A 20,668-nucleotide genomic window follows, 5' to 3' on the forward strand; every position below is an offset into this window, starting at 1 on the left:
TTGAATATAATGTATTATGATGATTACTTGAATTAAGGAATATGATGAATGTGTTGATGTTGTTGGCAATATGATGAATCGTTGATGTTTGTTATAATATGATGAATTTGTGGTTGTTGTTAACATGATGAATTTGTTGTCGTTGTCGCTAGTACGTGGAAATTGTTGTCGTTGTCGTAGACCCTATGGTCAATGTTGATAAGTTGTATTATGATGTATTTTGAGGTGAATTATTGTTGTATGATGATGCAACATAGTGACGTGATTGAGAAGTGATGCATTCTTATGAATGATGATGATTTTGTTGTTGTTGAAGTTCAACATTACATTGATAATGTTCGATGGTGATTTAGATGATGTCGTGACGTGTTAATTATGTGTGTTGTGTTTGTGTGGATGTTACATTTAATGAGTCACATCCATTGCATAAAGAGGCGATGGCCTTAATGGCAATAGCGACGGTGGCCTTGATGGCAAATAGCGACGGTGTGCCCAATGGCAAATTTTGAGACTGTGGGAGTTTTACTCCAATGGTACCACATGCATTTGCATAAGTCGAGTCACATGTGAATTGCATTTGAGTCTTATTTTATTATGTTTGTGGTGATGTGTTGACTTGATGATGAGATGTTTATCGTGATGTGTTGGGATCTTACTTGTGAATTGCATATATTGTCATGGTTGATTGTTGACATTGTTGCCATTCCATAAGTTGATTATGTTATTTGAATTGTTGAGTCGATGATCTGTTGTCGTGACATGATGATAGCATAATTGTGAATTTGAATATGTTGTCTTAACTGATTAATGATATTGTTGTCGTTTTGAAAGTTGTATTATATTGATAAGTTGTTTTGCGGTGAAACTTGTTGTAAGATGTTATGTGATGCGAAGTGGTGAAATTATGTATGATCTATATCTCCTATATTATTTATCATGCATTCCCTTATATTGTAAGATATCTCACCCCTTTGCTGATATTTCCCCTACCATGGGAAATGGGCAGGTACTCAAGATTAGTCGTGGATGTTCGAGGTTATTGATGTGAAGTCTTTATGTTGCTTTACGGCTAGTCGAGTTGGTGTCCATTGCTCTAATACGTAGCACTCGGGGGGATTAGTCGATTATTACTTGATTGTTGTATTCTATGATGACATCCCATCTTTGATGAAGATTTTTAAATGCACTCTGATTTTCGCTTATAATTACGGGGTAGATTTGGGGTGTTACACTCATGTTCCTTCCAAAAGGACAATGTAAGACACTATGCTCAATTTTTGGAAATATTTAGTCAATTGTAAATCAATATTCCATTTTCCGAGAACTTCGAGTAAATGTCAACCTATGCAAAGTTCATGAAGGACATTCTTACAAAAAAGAGAATATAGATCAAGAAACAATAACTCTTTAAAATCGACGATGTTGTTTTCTAAATTATCATTATATCTAATGATTTTAACACTTAGCTTAAACATTTGATCATAAGATAGAGATGTTACCTCAGTGTCGTCGTTTTCTCTTGAAGCTTTGAAGTACACATGATCTTCTTCCCCGGATTCTCTTCTTTGAGAAGATACTTCATGAGAGTCTTCTGGCGCATTTTCGAAGATATTGTTGAATATATATATTTTCAAGTGTTTTTGAAGTTGTATCATATTTTATGTGATGAATCTCCAATTTTTCTTTCTGATCTTTAAATATTCTACTTGATGAAGTTGTGGATCTATGTGCTTGCAAGTATGAAGACTGCAATAACCTATTTTTTTCCATAATCTCATGTAATTCTCAAAACATCACATCCACTTTTTTCATAAAATTCTCTCATTTTTTATCCTTCTCCATCCGCAAGCTTAATCAAAAGATAAATTGGTTTTTTCATTTTAACTATGTTTTCAACTTCCTCCAAAAAAAAATTCCACATGCAATTGTTTTAACAACTAAAGCCTCCATTTTTCTTGTATTGTCATCTTCTTTCTTAACCTGTTCTTTCCAAATATTAAACACAACAGTGATTGTTAGAGATTCACGACACACAAGAATACGCTTAAGAAGAATATAATGAGAAGTAAACCTAGTTTTGGGCACTTTTAGCAATTCCATATTTGAAAGTGCTTTAAATATAGTCAAAATTTAACTATGATTAAGTATGTCATAGGTATTTATCAGCCGATCAAATGATTCATCAAAGTATTTATGGTTAAAATTCAAATTATGTTCAATTTCTTAGCCAATCAAATGCTTCATCAAAGGTGGCTAATAAAGTTGTTAATTATGCAAAAACGGAGGGGAGGAATTGTCTTCTTTTCAAAGTGGGTTTCGAGAAGGCGTATGATAAAGTGAATTGGAATTTTTTAAGATTTATTTTGGAAAAAATGGGGTTTGGTTTGGTTTTGAGGAGATGGATGGACATTTTGATTTTTCAAAGTAAAATGTCGGTGTTGGTTAATGGTAGCCCTACTAAAGAGTTTGTGGTGGAGAAAAGTTTGAGGCAAGGTGATCCTTTATCCCCTATTCTCTTTGTTTTTGTAGCGGAGGCTTTAGCGGGGTTGGTTAGGAAGTCTTTAGAGATTGGTGATTATTGTGGTTTCGCCGTAAAAGGGAGGTGTGTGGTCGATATCCTTCAATTTGAGGATGACCCGTTGTTAATAGGGGGAGGCTCTTAGAAGCAAGTTTGAGCTATCAAATCGGTGCTTAAAGCGTTTGAATTAGTGTCGGGTCTTTGCATTAATTATCATAAGAGCAATTTGATTGGTATTAATTCTAATAGAAATTTTTCGGAAGTCGTTTCGTATGTTCTTTCATGTAGGGTGGAGGCAAGATATTTAATCTTTCTTGGGATTCCCATTGGTGGAAATCCGAGGAAGCTCTCATTTTGGGTTCCTCTCTTGAATAAAATGAAGAATCGCTTATCCGGATGGAATAATCATTTTCTTAATCTTGGAGGTAGGATTACTCTTTTGAAATCGATTTTTTGCTCGCTTTCTATATTTACTATGTCTTTCTACAAAATGCCGCCAAAGGTGGTCAAAGAGTTCACGAGTATTTAATGGAATTTTTGTGGGGTGGTTTGAAGGATAAGAAAAAGATTCATTGGGTGAGTTGGAAGAAGGTGTGTCTTTCTTTTGAGAAGGGAGGTTTAGGTATTAAAAATATTTTGGATTTTAATCTTGCTCTTCTTAACAAATGGAGATGGAGGATTTTGCAAGGCAATGATAATCTTTGGTTTGATTTGTTGAGAGCTCGTTATGGTGACATCTCCACGAAGGTGTTTGTGGTGGCTTCAAGGAGAAATTTCGTCATTCTCAATCCATTTGGTGGGAGGACATTATCAAAATAGGAGCTTATTCCATGAAAGATCCTAAAGTGGCTTCTTGTAAGTACAAAGTAGGTAATGGTTTTTATATTCCGTTTTGGGAAGCTAAGTGGTTGGAAGATATCATCTTAAGAGGAGTTTCCAGAACTTTATTCTTTGCCTTGTTTTAAAAACATGTCGATGGGCGGAATGGGGGGTTGGACTAATGATGTTTGGTGTTGGGGTGATTTTGGTATTAAAGATATTATTTTGACTACGGAACTTTGTTCTTCTCTTTCCTCCCTTCGTTTAATTTTAGCGAATGTTAAGATTGGTTTGTCCAAACATGATAAGGTTGGTTGGTCCGCGGATCCGGATGGGGAATTTTTGGTAGCTTCTTGTTATCAATTCTATGCAAGTTTTCGTATTCCTTTTTATCCTCCAAAAAGGTATGATGCGGTGTTGGGAAAGATTTGGAAGATGGATGTGCCTTATATAATCTAGGCTTTTGGTTGGAGACTTCTTGTGAATAGACTACCAACGAAAGATCTTTTGAGATCGAGAGGTATTGCTTTTCCTTTAAACTCCTTAAAGTGTGCCTTTTGTGATTTTAATTTGGAGAGTAGGAATCATTCATTTTTTACTTGTAAAGCGGTGAAGATTATTTGGAATGAGATTCCTTTTTGGATTGGTAAACCGGTTGATTTAGAGGAGGAGTGTTTCGCGAATTTTATGGAATGATTTTCGTATTGTAAGAGTAAGAAGGTTACAGAGGGCAAATGTGTAGCTATTTGGTTGACAATTTCTTGGTCTATTTGGTTAATCCGGAATGGGATTTGTTTCCGAAATGACAGTTGGAATGTTTATAATACGGTTTGGAAGGTAAAGATCTTAGTTTGGAAATGGTCGCTTTTGGGAGAAATTACCAATTCCAATTATAGTTTATACGAGTTTACTAACGAGCCATTGGGTTTTCTTTCGTAACTCCAATTGGTCGGTAATTTATTTTTTCTCATTTTTTTTTGTAGAGTAAATTTATTCCGTTCTATCGTGTAAACAGGTTGGAGAACCCTCTGTTCTCCCGTTAATATTATCTTGATTACACAAAAAAATACTTCATCAAAAGATATGTTTTGTATACCTTTTAAATTTCTTTCCCAACGACTTTACAATGTGTTGCATTATGAGTAACCACTTGCAGAACATTTAATGGTCCTATTTCTTTGATATATTTGATTACAAACTCAAATTGCAACTCTTATTATTTTTTCAACACCAGAAAAATCTTTGGCATACATAAACACATCAACTTTACTATACACATTTATGAGCTGCATATGTCGTACATTACTCCATCACCCAAATATAATAGATATTACATAATGAAACCATGTGTCTTAGATAGAATTTAAATCTTTGTCAACATTTCTCTTACACTCATCTAAGATAATTGCTCTTTCCTTTTCTGAAGATGTAGATTTCTAGCCTTTAGGTCCATTGTTAATAGTAATTGCCATTTCAATAAATTGTGGATTTCTTAAAGCAGTAAATATAATTCTTTTTGCACAAAGTCCTCTCTTCACCTTCATATCAACAACATCTCTTACCATAAATTGGAAAGAATCTTCAAGAGGCTTGGAACACATACTTATTTCATTTTTGTTGATGTTAGTTATTCAATGAATTCACACCACATTTCTATGCTTCTTGAACTCTTTTTCTAATTTTTTATAGTTCTATATCATTAACTAAGATTTGACATCATTGAATACCACTTTTTTCGTAGAAGAGGACTAAAGAAAGGATAATGTATCCCAGTAAATATGCTTTTGTAGGAATTTTTCTATTGTTTGCATGTCTAATTTTTTGTCACGCCTCGATATTTTTTCTAGCACACCAGTGTAAATAAGGTATTTGTAAGTTGACAAGTTGAATTTTTAGCAGGAAATGAATTTTAAAGTACTTCTTCATCACTTGCATATTCTCTTTTCCATGTTTAATATAAACTAGACTAAAACTTGCGCGTTGCGCAGTTGTAAATTAGTATATTTATTTTTATTTAATTTTATGTGTTAAGATTTTATTTTGATGAAAAATAAATATTAAAATTATACTACAATAATGTATGGTGAATTATAATTGTGATAGTGATATGGATTAATCACATATACAAAGATATATTTTATTTGAAATAAAAATACATATAAATTGAGAGTCACATTCGTAATTTAGTTTTGGAAATTTAAATATTTATAAAGTAGCTTTTTGTTTTATTTTGATTCTTAAATCTTTTTGGTACTTATGTCAATTTAGTCAATTTTTAGTTATCTCATAAATAAAAGATTGAAAATGCTATTTCTATATTAGCTTAATTGTTTTTTAATTTTTACTAATGAGATTATAAATAATTTATTTGTTTTGTCGTGATATTAGTTAGAAATGAGTATTTTTTGAGAAACATTATTGTTATCGTTTTTACTATACTCTCTATTTCAGTATTATAAAAGAAAAGACTAAATTATAATTTATTTTTTAAAAACTCTATATCCTCATATGCGAGAAATCAATAAATTTTTATTTTTTTTAGTTTATTATACTCTATTATATATTAAGATCAACTCATAGTCACTTATCTTTGAAAATTGTATATGAGCTACTTTAAAATTAAAAACATTTGTTCAAAATTTTACTTTTATTGCTATAATTTCAGGAAAAACATAATATTTGATTGTGTTTGGATTCCCACGTAAGTTTTAATTTTTGAAATTTTAGAGAATATTTTTAATTGATGTAACTTTAGGAATATACATAGTTGGGTTAATGATTAGCTTCTTACTCCATTTTGTTCAAAAATAAAATTTTATCGTCTTTGCGAGGGTTCGAACCCGCGACTTCCAATAAGGTGGATTTATTGTTTTTGACTTTTTGATAAATAAAAATGAGTTTTTTTAGATGACACATAAGATTATGAGATGATATGGCACAAATCGAATACATGTGTCAAATAAAGAACATAATTTGAGAATCTATTTTAATATCTATCATATAAGAAAATTTGATGTTCTACCAATTACCTTTTTGCCCTTTTTTACAAATACTCAACACTAACACTATCCACGTGGATAGCTTCTTCTCTCTTTACTCATATTGATTTTTATCTGCTTTGCTTCCATCCCTTCTAATAACTCTCTTCTCTTTTTCTCACTGTCTATCTCTTCTCTTTCTTCATCTCTCTTTCTACAACAAACCCTAATTTTCATAATCACAAAATTTGACCTTATTTTTCTCTCATCCATCATATCGTTCCGCTTCTTCTTCAAAATGTTTCGGCAATTTTGATGTGATGGTTTCTACTTTCAAATGAAGCGGATTTCGATGGTATTTGTTCTTTGTCGTCAACCTCTGTTATTATTCACAAATATTTGATTTTACATGACAAATCTTCTTCTTCTTCTGCATACCCATAAATTGTTATTACAGTTTATTTTGATGATTTTGATTTGGTGATTTAGATTTTGATTTAGTTTTTGTTGTTTTAGGTTTAATGGTGTTGGCTCAAGCTAAAAGGGGGGAGATTCGCGGCGGTTTCAAATCTGTGCTATTTGAGAAACCCTAATCCCAATATTTTCCTGTTTCAAAGCTGTGATATTTGATTTGTATGGGTGCGGTTTTTGGTTTCTGTTTCAAAGCTCAGAACATATTCACATCGCTACCGAAGCAGAAGAACAACCAGAATTTACGCTGAATTTGTAAAGGTAGCTTCTCTATTTCCTATGATTCTTTTAGAATTTTTGGGTAAACAAAAATTAGGGTTGTTAGGTTATTATGATTCTGAGTATGATTTTTAAGATTAGGGTAAACAAATTTTTTCGATTTTAGATCTGTGATATTTGATTTGTGTGGGTGCGATTTTTGGATTCAGGTGTGTTTCGACGGTGAAGAAGAAACATATGAGTGGCGAATGCACATTAAGTCTTATGATCATTGGTAAGCTACTATATCTCACTCATTCTCGCCCGGATATTGTTTTCTCTGTTTGTAGGTTAAAACGTGATGCTGAAATGGAATTTGATCTTGGTTTCAACAAGCACTTGCAGGCAAGGGAGGTTGCTGAATTCTTGGTATGCTTTTTTTGCCTCTGGCATACATTGCTTGATGTATTATATTGAATCTAAAGCTTTTGATATTATGAAAGACTTGCAGCGAACGAATTCTGTGACAGTTATTGTGAATAATCTCAAACGCGAATAGCGAAATTTAGCGGTTTGTTCAATTCTGCTATAGTTATGTTATAGCTGTTATTTGACAGCACCAGTAATCTCCGATTGAACGTGATTGATTCAAACACGCGTTGTTGATGAATGATTGAATTTAGTACAACTAAGAGGATTATACTAAATAAAATTGCATGTGTTTTTCTCAGGATGAAATGAAGCAGCTTGCGAAGAGTGAGAGAATGTCGGTTCATGTGTCATTGTTTTATGCAGGGTATCATTGTTTTTGCATTAGTAATGGCGACCTTGATTTCATATCCTGTGATGCAATTATTTCTGTTTTTGAAACTATTTTGTTAATTGATATTCGTTTTTGTGTTCTTCAATTAATTTTCATGTTGTAAGTTGTTGTATGGATTGCAGACCAGTAACGTATCCGTGGTCCATACCATGAAGAACTGGACATGTTTTCTTGTGTTCGTATGAGCGTGGTCATGTTATAACTGTGCAATATGTTTTCTTCAATTCCTCTTCGGTTTCTTATCTCGGGTATAATTTATTATATGTTTATAATTAGATTAAAGCTCTTGATTCCAGAATTAATATTTAGAATTGAATTTGTATTAACTTCTGCAAGATTTGGACATGTTATGTTCCTGGAAATTGTTTATGAGCCAACCTTGAAGTGTGATGCAGAGAATGGAGAATTTCTCACCTACTGCAGCAAATATATTGTCTTCCATAGCTAAAATAGATAGTTTTTTATTGTGATAGAGTGCAAGTCAGTTGCATCTGGACTGACCGCAATGGACTTTAGGCGAGGTATAATTATGATTGTTGATGATGTCGTAACTTTGGTTATGTATATTGATTTTTTTTTGTTTCTACCATTATAGTATGTTGTGGTGGATTACCTATCGTGAAAGTATCGTTTGTGCGGTTTCATTAATTGGAGTATGTCATCATCATCTCATAGATTATGGAAAAATTGAACAAAAAAACTCTCGCAATACGGCTGAAAGTGTGAAGAGTCCACGCAAGAGTGGTGCTACGCTGACGGTTCCAGAGACTGTGTCGGTGGCTCTAAGATTAAGGCGGTCCTCTGGAAGCACACGTTAGTGCTAAGCATTTCATTTAAATTTGTTCTTATTTATTTCAAATTCAGTAATATTGCAACAAGAGTTTGATTTTCGTGATTTTTTTAGTGATATGAAGTTATTCGGAGCGGTCTGCGGAATTTTTTAGTAGTTGAAGCTGATACGTGGGGCCATTTGTTATCATAGACTGCAGAGGTAAATTCATGATTCAAATAACGATTTAAGTTGCCAATGTGATCAACATTGTTCACTCCATATCTTTGTAAGAACCCTCTCTCCATAATCTGTAATGCGTCAAATAGACAAATGAAAACTAAATCATGTTCTTATCTGCAAGATTATTAGATTGATCTAATTCAAAACATTTTAATTTGGGATCTTGGTACAGTATCCAAACGTGGCTGTTTTCGGACCAAATGTTACAATTGGTTCCAGTAGAAGCTGCAAGTTGGTTTTGAAGGATCGACCTTTAGTTTTTCTACTCTTTGTGATGTAACTGAAAATTGTTCAACATTTAAAGAATATCTTGGTGCTGCAATACTCAATGGAAAAGAAATAGACATTTCTTTTGACAACTTCCCATACTATTTAAGGTATATTTTTGTTCTCCTCTATATCCATTGTGTTGTCATTATTCATGAACACATTAAACTTTTCTTTTTAATATTTGAGATGGTCCAATGTGTTTGAATTTATGTCTAAGTGCTGCTCATATAAGTAGGATTTCGAATCTTAGTAATATGGGATACAAAGCATTGTCTAAATACTATCAACATCTAATGCCTGATGGATCCAGTTCCCCTGTATCACCAAATTCAAGCTGGAAAGTTAGTCGATTTGCGTCAAATTCTACAAAAATAGATTCGGCTAGACTACTGACCATATATTTTCTTTCTTAAGGTAATATTGGCATATTTATTACATTTCACATGAGATCATCTATTGGTTCAGCTAAGCCGTGGAAGAAATATTTTCTAAGGTAGATGATAGTTTGTCAGTGGCAGCTAGAAAATAATCATTCTATATGGCATTCCAGTTGACTGTTATTACTAATTTTCTGCAAGTTGTGGTCAAGGATTTTGTTTCTATATATCATTCTATGTGGCATTCCCGTTGACACTCGATGTATATCTACAAGGCACATCATGTATTTCTTATTTGACATTGTATTCTTAATACTTTTTTTTATGTTTTTAATCTTTTCAGCACACAAGGCACATCATGAAAGATCCCAGTATTGCTGAATTTTGGTTGATTCCCTTCCCACAAATTATGTATGGATTTACCTATTGCGATAATGCAAAGCAGACAATATGGTCAGAGTACAAGGTTGTTGATTCACATATATCCTTCCTATTTTTCAGTTTCAGCTTAACTATTAATGTATTACTTTAGATGTTATGAGACTAACATTAGTTCACAGTTTACTTGAGTCTGTGGATAACAATTTTCAGATTGCACTAGGGGGTGTTATTCCCGGGATTTCTTCAATAGATATGGTGATTTGAGACATATTAGTCGCTTGCGATTCTGGCCTTTAACTAAAGTGCTCACGAAGAAGTATGATTTTAGTGAGAAAGATGACATGAGTGACTTTTTGGTTTCTATCCTTGACTTTGTTCCTGAGAAACGACCTACAGCTGCAATTTTAGTCAGGAGAATTTTTAAACGCTTCCTTCGCAAGTTTTTTCTTCTGAATTTCAGTCAAAGAAATTGGTCATAATTGTTTTGGATCTGATTACTATTTTATTTAAAAGAATATGTGTGAAAAAAATGCTTTATCTGTATGCAGGTATCTATGAATCAAAAGGAATTCATGTTGCCACTTATTGTCAAGACAACAGGCTCTTGACCTAAGAGAAGTAAGGGGAGGTGATGATATGAGATTTAATCACCTTTGCAAAAAGCTAGGAGTGAAGCTGATGGGAACAAAAGGATTGCGGCTAAATGCTGATTCTCTCATTGCTTCTATTAAAGCTGAGAGGGGCAGCCGTGAACCTGTTTCAACTTCTATGTCTCTTAAATCAGGTAAGTGATTTATCCTTCATTTAATTATTTGTCTTCAGTTTATGCATAGATGCAGCAGCTTAATTAACATTTTACATGGTCTGTTTAACGGTTAGGGGTGTCAAAACTAAAAGCAGGCATTATGAAGCGAAAGATAATCAGGTTTGAGCATAATTTCTTGATATTCAGTTATAATATCTGGCTTCTCAAATCATAAGCTGTTCGATTTGATATTAAATTGTAGCTTAATCATATTGATTTACTCAGAAAGGCAAAGTTGGTGAAGAAAAGCAATGGATCCATACGTTAAAGAATCAGTTAGTTAGAGGTTTGAATTTGACTGTTAAAACCAAAAAGTTAGTTACTGATTTTGTTACAAAGTTAGTTGTGTAAGGTTGATAGTTAGGAGTTAATAGCTTGGTAAAAACAATTAATTAGAAGCCTAATTACTAGGTTAATAGCAGAGTTAACAACTTTGAGTCTTTGTTATATGTCTCTGAATGGCCAATTAATGGAGACTGTGTGGAAATGTGAGGACCTTATGGACTATGTGTGTACATGATAAGAAATAATGTTAAGTTGTTTGGTCTGTCATGTCATGTTATCTTATTTTTTTCTATTGAAGAGAACATATGCAAGGATGCTTTGTATGGATGTTGCAGATGCTTTGAATGTTTAGACTGATTTTTGGAATGAACGAGATTGTTAGTGAATAAAATGTGTAACTGCATAGTGGACAGCCATGTAGTGCAAATTCTCTACTTAGGAGTATGAAAATTGTCGGTCATGTGGTCTCCGATTCGATAGTGGAAGAGGTGAGTCAAGCATACAAAAGTGTGGATTCTTTAGACGATAGTCCCCCGTTGGAGTCACCGACAGTGTTCTGGTTATAACAGTAAGAATTTTAGTTGTGATACAACCATGTTTGTGTATGGAATTGATACTTAACCATTGTAATTTGTTGATTTTATTGTACAGGAACTACTAGAGCCACTTATTTATATTGTTCCCTTGGTTACAAGAAATATTCACATGGGAAAAAACAATAAACATTCTTGCTGCACCCCTTATAATCACCTAAATGTAAGTTCTTATTTTCTTACACTATTATGTACCTATCAAATGGTGTTACGTTGTTTATGATTGAGTTTTGCAATGCAGGGAATGGGTTAGAAAGGGAGCTGCAACATTCTTGGTATGGGTGATAGTAAATATGCTTGAGGAAAGAGAGAAAAAGCTTAATAAGCAGTGCAATGAGATAGTAATCAGTAGATCTAATATGGGTTCTGATCAATCTACAATGGATAGCATTGTCTCACCCCAACGTGGATTTTACACAGTTCATAAGATGATGCAGATAGCAAACATAACAATGTTAAAGATATGGTCTATACTTATTTCCAAGGCTGACAAGGTACAATTTCTTGTAAGATATCTTGGTAAAAATTGAAACAGTTGTAAGCACAATTTGTTGTTTGTATGACAGCATGCAAAAACAGTGATGGTGGCACTGGGGGATTAGCATTTTTATTAGCAGTATACCATTCAAATTCTTTCTAATGGAATATATATATATATATATATATATATATATATATATATATATATATATATATATATATATATATATATATATATATATATATATATATATATATATATATATATATATATATATATGCTCTTATATTGTTTTTCTCTGGAATTTTATGAATTGTGTTGCATCTATTTAAAATTGAATATGCTCTTATATTGTTGATCCACACAAAAAGCTTAAGTTCTTTAGTGCTTAGTGTGTGTCTGTTTGAATATTACTTGAATTCAATGTGAACTTTCATTTAGTGCTTAGTTCTAATCACTTTTTGCCTCCAAGTGATTGTTCACTTATGTTTTATTTGTACTTGTGGCATTTTGTTTTGTTTGATTTTGCATGACATTTTTATTTTATATCATTTTCCTCTGGAATGAACAGCAGGAGAGGAAAGCAAAATTAACCAGGTATGCTATACATGTGTTTTGTTTGTTCCTCATAGTTTTACGAATTAACTAAATGATGTTGCACTTGCTTTTTTCTATTTTTGGCAGGTCCGTTCCTGACTCTGCTGATGCAGTAAATAATGTTTCCGAAGAAATGACTACAAAGAAGATTCGTTATGCGCATGATAATGAAGAAATTTCGAACAAACTCTCTAAAGAAATCTCAACGGGTATGCTCTTGTATTTTTTTTCTCTCACTGCAGTTTGAATTTTGAATTTGTTGATGATTTTGCAATTTGTATATGCAGGTGGTGGCAGACAATGAAATGGCTTTCTAATTGTTGTTTGTTTTTAAAACTAATTCAATTTATAAATGGTGTCATCACTTAGAATAAACTAACATACATTTTAAATGTGCACAGTTAATAAGAAATATTAAAATCATTTATATATTTTGGTTGATTAATAAGAAATATTTTGATAGATTAATAGTAAATATTTTTAGATTTCAAATAATATACCCAGAAAATTTTGATTAGGTATTGTTTGTTTCTAAAACTAATTCAATTTAAAAGTGCACAACTAATAACAAATATTAAAAGGTAGCTTAAAATTTGAATGACTAAGTCATGGATGCTGAAAACGAGGAAACTCAAATAGTAGGAAATAGGAACAACAAAATTTGAATAAAGGCTCGGCACGATTTTTTTTTAAGACAGTTGGGACATCATTGGCGCTGAAATGAGAAATGCAATTGTATCCTTCTTGAATTCAAGGCTATTAATAAGATATTAATGCAACTGCATTGACTCTCATTCCAAAGGTGAAATGTCCAAACATTATTAGTGATTATAACATATAACTTGCTGTAATGGCATGTATAAAATTCCAAGGGTCAAATCCTCTTCCTAAAATAGATCATAATATTTCATTATTCTTATTATTTTCTATATCAAAAAAGTGTTTTTTTTATATATTTTTTATATTGTATGACACAAATTTTAATTTTAATTATAATAAATTTTAATCTTTAAATTTAAAGAATATTGAATGGTTCTACATTTTTTTTGATAAAAATATTGATTATTAACGGGATATGAAGCTATTGATCAAAATATTTATTATTAACGGGACATGAAACTATTGATCAAAATATTGATTATTAACGAGACATGAAGTTATTGATCAAAATATTTTTTTTATTAATTATACCTTTAATTATTATTTTTCACAGATAATCAGACATTTTTTTATTAAAAAATATATATCTGAAACAAATGTGCGTTCTGTACCAGAACTCGTGCGAACACAGGTTTGTTCAAAGGAATAAGAAGAGTGTTTGGATTGTTCAAGTAGATAATTGCATTGTAGAGGAACATATTAAGGTCACTTCTCCATGTAAGAAAGTAGATATTGATGTTTAAGTTGTAAATTATTGATTGATGATGGTGAGAACATACTCTTTAACATGTTTTATATATTGTTGATAAATTTGTGTAGAGTTGAATGAAATTTATCTAATGATTTTAAGAGTATCTAATGATTTTAAGAGTATGTTTAAAGTAGTTTAGAAGAATAAATTTCTATACATTCAATTTTTTTTTACGGGTACCAAACATTTTTTTATACATTCAATTATTATTTTTTCACGGATACCAGACATTTTTTTATACATTCAATTATCATTTTTTTCACAGGTACCAGACATTTTTCTTTACATTCAATTGTTATTTTTTCACGGGTACCAGATATTTTTCTATATATTCAATTATCATTTTTCATAGGTACTAAATATTTTTTTATACATTTAATAATTATTTTTTCCTCGAATACTAGACATTTTTCTATTAAAAATATCCATCTGAAACAAATGCGCGTCCCGTACCAGAACCCGTGCGAACGCACGGGTTTGTTACTAGTTTATAATAGAAGTGGTGGTTCAGATGATTTCTTTGTTACTAAATACCATATTGACTAAGAGTTAAAAGGAAAAACTTCAAAATCAAAATGTGAAAATGTGTGGTGTACAAAGAACCACATAACATATTTAAATAAATAACAGTTATGATAAATAGTAATAGGCAACCATAAAGTGATTGCAATACATAATGTCACTTTACTCGATAAATTACTAAGTGATTTAATTAAATAATAAAGTCACTACACAATGAAAACATAAAGTGATTTAATTTCAACTTCAATAAGAGTGATTTAATTCATAATAATATCGCGCACTTTTGAGTTTCCAAAATTAAAAAAATAGTTAATCTTTTAAAAAAATCTAATTAATTGGACAATTATTGTCCATTTAAACCTGAATTTTAGATTTGGTTCGATGATACTTTATTTTATAAATATTTTGTGTGACTTTTTGCAAACTAATTTGCAAAAATGTCATAAATCGGTATGTGCGAACCAATTTGTAGTTCGTATGAGGTGCTTGTGAATTATGTGACTATGATCATAGTCTTATCAGAGAGAATAAACACACGAGGAGTGGAAGAACACACCCTGCGTATCAACTGCACAACCTATTATAAATTTTACGAGACAACACCCCAATCAGAGGAAGAGCCCACCTTGGTGAAGGAGTTGTCTAGACCTCATTCATCACCGAAGATAGAGATTCATTCTAGCATCTCTTAACCAACCCAAAGAAATTGATCTTTGACCTAATGGCTTCACCATTTTTTGATTATATACATTCAATATTGTTCTGTTGTCTAAGGACATAAAAGAATGACCATAAGTATAAACACATGGTTGTGATTTTACCCACCGCCTAACTTCTTTAAGAAATGGGCAATAACCAAAATCACTTATGTGTGTCCTAATATAAGTTTGAGCCTCCCGTTCTCGTGTCAAGTCATATATGAATTTTGGGTTGGCTAAATGCAAAAATGTGAAAGCAAAGCTTCTAACAAATTATTTGATATTTATACCAACATGTACACTTTCCCCTTCCAAGGCAGTAACGGCATCTGGGCTTCCCATAGCACTCAAACCTAGAAAAAAGAAAAGAACAAACAAGGTTGTAAAAAGAAAATATTGTAACCTTAAGGTATCTACAAGTTCCTATATATGATGGAGCTGAATCATCAGAATTCTAAAAGGAGCATCATAGTCGGAGAAAAAATCTGATAAGAAGAAGAAGGGCACAGTGGTTCAAAGGTAGTAAGAAGTGTAGAAGAAGAAACACTTTGCATACGAAGAAGATGAAAAGAAAGGTTGATCTGCAACTAAAAGTCAAGGAAGCACAAAAGCATGATTAACAGTCCAGATCTGACTTCGACTCTATAATGACACTCAAGCAGTATAAGAACATTACCCCATATCCTAGAAGTCTAGGCCCACATAGAAGATTTACAGTTTGAAATATTTTGGTTACAAGATCAACATTTAATACGCGTGTTCCCGATATCACATAGCCTCACTCAATACACCACATGTCTCTTCCCCAACTTGGGTGACCTCCCGAGGACCTCGAAAGGATGAAGAATAGCTTTATGAAGGCATGTGTCTCACTTCTATGACAATCATAGCTCCCTTCTTAGTAGCAAGTAGTTAGAGGTAATTGTTTCATACCAGACAAATGACCTGATAAAACCGGCCAAATTCAAGGGCCCAATGCATAGTGTTGCCTTCCTAAAGATGAAAAGAATGTAAACCCTCTCCAAGAGGCCGCACAATAGAATCCAAAAATACGTTCATCAGATATGTTGGAATAAATCCAACGATCTATTGTATTTCAATGAGGAAAATTTTAACTATCACTCGTATATAAACGCGATCACGTTGTCAAAAGACATAAATGAAATACCAATAAATAGTATAAAACACGGTTGTGATTCTTTTCACTGCATAACTTCATTATCAAAGGGGTCATAACCAAAAGTACTTATGTGTGCCATAATATAAGTTTGAGTCTTCCTTTCTCGCCTCAATTCATATAAGAATTTTGGGTTGGATAAATGCAAAGATGTGAAAGCAAAGCTTCTACAAACTTCCTTGATATTAATACCAACATGCATGTACACTTCCCCCTCCATGGAAGTAACGACCTCTAGGTTTTCCATAACACACAAACCTAAAAAACAAAACAAAAAAGAACAATTGAGGTTGTAAAGAGAAAATATTGTTACCTTAAGGTACCCACAAGTTTCTAGATAAGATGAAGCTGAATCATAGAAATTCTGAGAGGAGCATCATAGTCGAAGAAGAAAGTCTGATAAGAATAAGAAAGGCGCAATGGTTCAAAAGTAGTAAGAAGTTCAAAAGAATAAATACTTTACATACGAAGAAGATGAAAAGAAAGTTTGATTTGCAACCAAAGCATGATCAATAATCTTGATCTGACCTTGACGTTGTAATGGCACTCAAGTAGTATAAGAACATTATCTCATATCTTATAAGTCTAGAGCTACATGGAAGATTGACACTGCGAAATATTTCGGTTACCAGACCAGTATTTAATACGCGTGTTTCTGAGGTCGCATACTCTCACTCAATACACCACTGGTCTCTTCCCTAGCCCGAGTGACCGCCCGAGGACCTCAAAAGGAAGAAGAAGAGCATTCTGGAGGCAAGTGTCAACACTTCTATGACAATCCTAACTCCCTTCTCGGTAGCAAGGACTTGGAGGCAACTATTTCGAGTCAGACAAATGACCTAATACTACCGACCAAATTCGAGGGCCCAATCAACAACATTGCCTGCCTAAAGATGAAGAGCATGCAAACCCTCGCCAAGAGTCCGCACACTAGAACTCGAAACTACATTTGTCATAGATGTTGGAATAAATCCAATGACCTATTGTATTTCACTAAGGAAGATTTTAACTATCGTCCGTACTAAACGCAATCATGTGTGATATCAAGGTACAATTTCATTAATTTTTATAAGATGCACATCTAATTTCACTAATTTTAACATTGAAATGTTAATCTTGTAAATACACTCCTTCCTTTAACGGCTATAAAAATTTCATCTCAACATATTAAAAAACTTCTATGACGACTTTGATCAACATCTCAACAATTTCCTGTGCCAATGCGGAATAGTTATAATCATAAGTTTTTCTTTTAAAAAGTTTTGATCAATGTAAAAAGTGATTTGGTCATGTTAATAATATTAGAATGTTTATAAATAATTAAACGCGTGTTGCTGTGAGTTAAAACTAGTTCGATCATGTTAAAAAGTTGTTTGAATGTTTATAAGGAAGAGCAGTGTTAAAGATACTCATTTAAAAAAAAAAAAACTTATTTTAATATTTACTTTTCTATTAGATAAAATTTAACTGAGTCTCATATTTTAAAAATGAATTTCATAAGTAATGAATTTCGTATGAGTTTAATCCAATAATGAATATTAAAATGAATATTGGAAAAACAAAAGTGTTAGTAGTCGTAATATTTAAGTAAACTATTTTTCGAGTACAATGATGAAAACAATGTTACATATTGCATTTATCAATTAATATTGCGTCTTTATTATGGTGTTTTGAAGTTTACTTTATTTATCTTTTCTTTTAATTGTTTTGAGGTTATTTTCTATGAACATTTCGTTTACGTTAGTAAATAAAAAAATATTAACAAAGTGAAATACAGGACTTTTATTTTGTAATTTTGATACAGTCCTGATTTATAGTGATAGGGATCAAAATAATTATTTTCTATATTTTATTAAGCTGACAAAAATTTACATAAAATCATTAAGGCTACATGACTTTTTTTTAGCAGCTTAAAATTTAAACTCATATAACAACAACAAAATATGTTTTGTAAAGTTTCTTGGTCACAAATTTATAACTTATTTTATTAGTATATACTATATAACTTATTTTTTAGATATTATTTTAAATAGTATTTTAATTTATAATTTATTTTATTTTTTCACTTTTAACTTTATTAACAACTTAAATGACTAAAATTTTAAGTATCTTAAATATATGTTTTTATTTATTAAAAAATATTATTTTATGTCATTATATATTTATCAATTAATTATATTTTTAATTTTATTAAACACTTTGATTAATTTATCACTCATCAATAAAAAATTATAAATTATTAATATCAAACATGAGTCATAAGCTATAAACTAGTCTATCACCCGACCATTGTTTTTATCAAGCAAAAGACTAAGTTAACAAAAAATGAATTAGAACACTTCAATGGATATTTTTTAATTAATTTTGTAATAAATAGGCTATTTTATTTTAATTGCTCTTAATTTTTTATGTTTCAAATAAATATTATTTTTACATAAAAGATAGTTCTAAATTAAATATCACTCTTAATTTTCAATATAATATTAATCAAATTTTAATGTTCACATTTTATACGTTTACTTTTTAATATATGTTATTTGTTTGTACTAGAAAATTAATATAAGCTAATTTATGTTATCATTCACTTTAATAGTGTATAATTTATGTTTCTTATTTTAAAATTAAAAATCATATATAATAATTTTTTATGTTTTTAAGTGACATAATATTTAAAAGTAATTACTTTATAAATTATAAATGTGAAAATATAAAATTGTTTGAATTTATAATCAGAAAGTTAGTTTATTGAATCAATTAAAACAAAAATCAAAATTGTAACTAAAATTTATAAGTCCAATCAAAACCATGCTAATTATCAAAATATATTATAGGTTATATAATAATAAATACTATTTTAAAGATGAGTGAGATAACTCAACTAATATATATTAATTAATTAAGTTAAATGAATATAAGTAAGTGAGATAATTCAACAAATTAAAATATATTATAGTTTATATAATAATAAATATTAATATATACTAAGATGAGTGAGATAGTTTAACTAATATATAACTAATAAATAATTATAAATAAATCTTGAAGTTCAATATTAAACTCCAAATCAACCATTTATTATCATTTAATTCAACTAACACATAATCACTTAAAATATCTACACCCTCCGGTCACTATTATAAGCAAAAAAAAAATATCTAATTCTTGGTCACTATTATAAGCAAAAATCAATTATTACTAAACCATTTAATGTTGTAATTCCTAAGATACCCCTATATTTCATTTTCCAATACTTCATTAAATTTAATAAAGAGGATATTATAGTAAATTTAATCAATGTTTTCTCCGAAATCTAAAAAGTTAACTACACTTAATTGAATTTCTTAATAATCGTGAAAACCATTTTTTTTGCTTATAAATGTGACCGGAGGGTGTATTATAAAATATATGCATATAATATAAATATAATTTTATTTTTATTATATTTAAATTATACCTATAGTTGTAAATAATATATTTTTATATAGTTTAAATTTTTAAATATTGAAACAAGATCAATCATATTTTATCTTAAAAAGGAGTGTACAATATGTAAGGCTGCGATGAGCACCCTCCCTACCCTGAGAATTGTTATGCGGCTGGCATTATAATTAAGTCATGCTTTTGTAGAACAGCTTTAACATAAAAGCTGCTTCCTGTTTGATCTCTACGTCTCAGCCATATATCTCAAAATTATCAAATGTCAGAAACCAGATATTCACATCTCACCTATATCTACATGCATTTGTTAGTTGTCACATAGCATTGCAGAACAAAAGCTACTTTTTCATATCACAAATATTTCTCATCTTCCCAAAATATTATGACTGTTTTGATATACTACTTGATTAAAATATGAAAAGACATGTAATGGGAATGGAAAGAAAAGGTTTGTTTTTGCTTACCCTTTTCACTTCCTTAGCTATTGTAGCTAGACTATCTTTATAATCAATCCTATTGAAAAAATTAAAAATAATTAATGAACATGCAAGTAGTAGAGATTAAGTCTTACTCTCATTTTCTTTTCTTTTTAAAAGTCATTTTTTAAAATAAAATCTTTTATTCACAAATAAAATAAATCGTAAAAGTTAAGTTAAAATATTGTTTTATTTAGATTATATTTGATAAAAATATGATTAACTTATAAATTAGTCAATAACTTATAATTTATGAGTAATAATTAATAAAATAAATATTCATTTTATAGATAAATTAAAATGACCTAAAAATATTTAATATATAATTATTTTATTTT

General features: G+C 30.7%; 2 protein-coding genes across 47 annotated transcripts; both read left to right on the forward strand.

Moving 5' to 3' along the window:
- Nucleotides 1-2,372: 2,372 nt before the first annotated feature.
- Nucleotides 2,373-3,337, forward strand: LOC131623084 (uncharacterized). The gene is made up of 3 exons (XM_058894109.1): nt 2,373-2,602; nt 2,807-2,943; nt 3,021-3,337. The coding sequence occupies exons 1-3, from the start codon at nt 2,373-2,375 to the stop codon at nt 3,335-3,337; spliced, it is 684 nt and encodes a 227-aa protein (XP_058750092.1).
- Nucleotides 3,338-6,469: 3,132 nt separating this feature from the next.
- LOC131623043 (uncharacterized) lies at nt 6,470-13,060 on the forward strand. 46 transcript variants are annotated; one of them, XR_009290116.1, is made up of 16 exons: nt 6,470-6,670; nt 6,832-7,047; nt 7,215-7,279; nt 7,381-7,413; nt 7,716-7,780; nt 7,930-8,328; nt 8,483-8,620; nt 8,712-8,798; nt 8,992-9,196; nt 9,810-10,631; nt 10,727-11,505; nt 11,589-11,693; nt 11,772-12,024; nt 12,583-12,608; nt 12,696-12,817; nt 12,896-13,060. XR_009290116.1 is itself a non-coding variant. In XM_058894065.1 (8 exons), coding segments are annotated over exons 4-8 (420 nt in total). In that variant the 5' UTR covers nt 9,212-9,582; nt 9,810-10,631; nt 10,727-11,505; nt 11,589-11,691; the 3' UTR covers nt 12,913-13,060. The 46 variants fall into 46 exon arrangements, 1 of the variants encoding a protein (XP_058750048.1); XR_009290115.1 differs by adding an exon at nt 7,488-7,555 and having other exon boundaries at nt 7,390-7,413; nt 7,716-8,328; XR_009290117.1 differs by having other exon boundaries at nt 7,390-7,413.
- Nucleotides 13,061-20,668: the final 7,608 nt, after the last annotated feature.

This window comes from Vicia villosa, unplaced genomic scaffold, assembly GCF_029867415.1.
Source record: "Vicia villosa cultivar HV-30 ecotype Madison, WI unplaced genomic scaffold, Vvil1.0 ctg.000048F_1_1, whole genome shotgun sequence".
NCBI lineage: Eukaryota > Viridiplantae > Streptophyta > Magnoliopsida > Fabales > Fabaceae > Vicia > Vicia villosa.

What these genes read in the sequence shown, in the direction of transcription:
- LOC131623084 (XM_058894109.1), top strand. Translation starts at nt 2,373, where the DNA reads ATGGGGTTTGGTTTGGTTTTGAGGAGATGGATGGACATTTTGATTTTT. An exon ending in GGTTTCGCCGTAAAAGGGAG is followed by an intron (nt 2,603 to 2,806) that starts GTGTGTGGTCGA and finishes TCTTTCATGTAG; the next exon opens with GGTGGAGGCAAGATATTTAA. An exon ending in TCATTTTCTTAATCTTGGAG is followed by an intron (nt 2,944 to 3,020) that starts GTAGGATTACTC and finishes ATGCCGCCAAAG; the next exon opens with GTGGTCAAAGAGTTCACGAG.
- LOC131623043 (XM_058894065.1), top strand. An exon ending in TTATTTCCAAGGCTGACAAG is followed by an intron (nt 12,025 to 12,582) that starts GTACAATTTCTT and finishes TGGAATGAACAG; the next exon opens with CAGGAGAGGAAAGCAAAATT. An exon ending in AGGAAAGCAAAATTAACCAG is followed by an intron (nt 12,609 to 12,695) that starts GTATGCTATACA and finishes TATTTTTGGCAG; the next exon opens with GTCCGTTCCTGACTCTGCTG.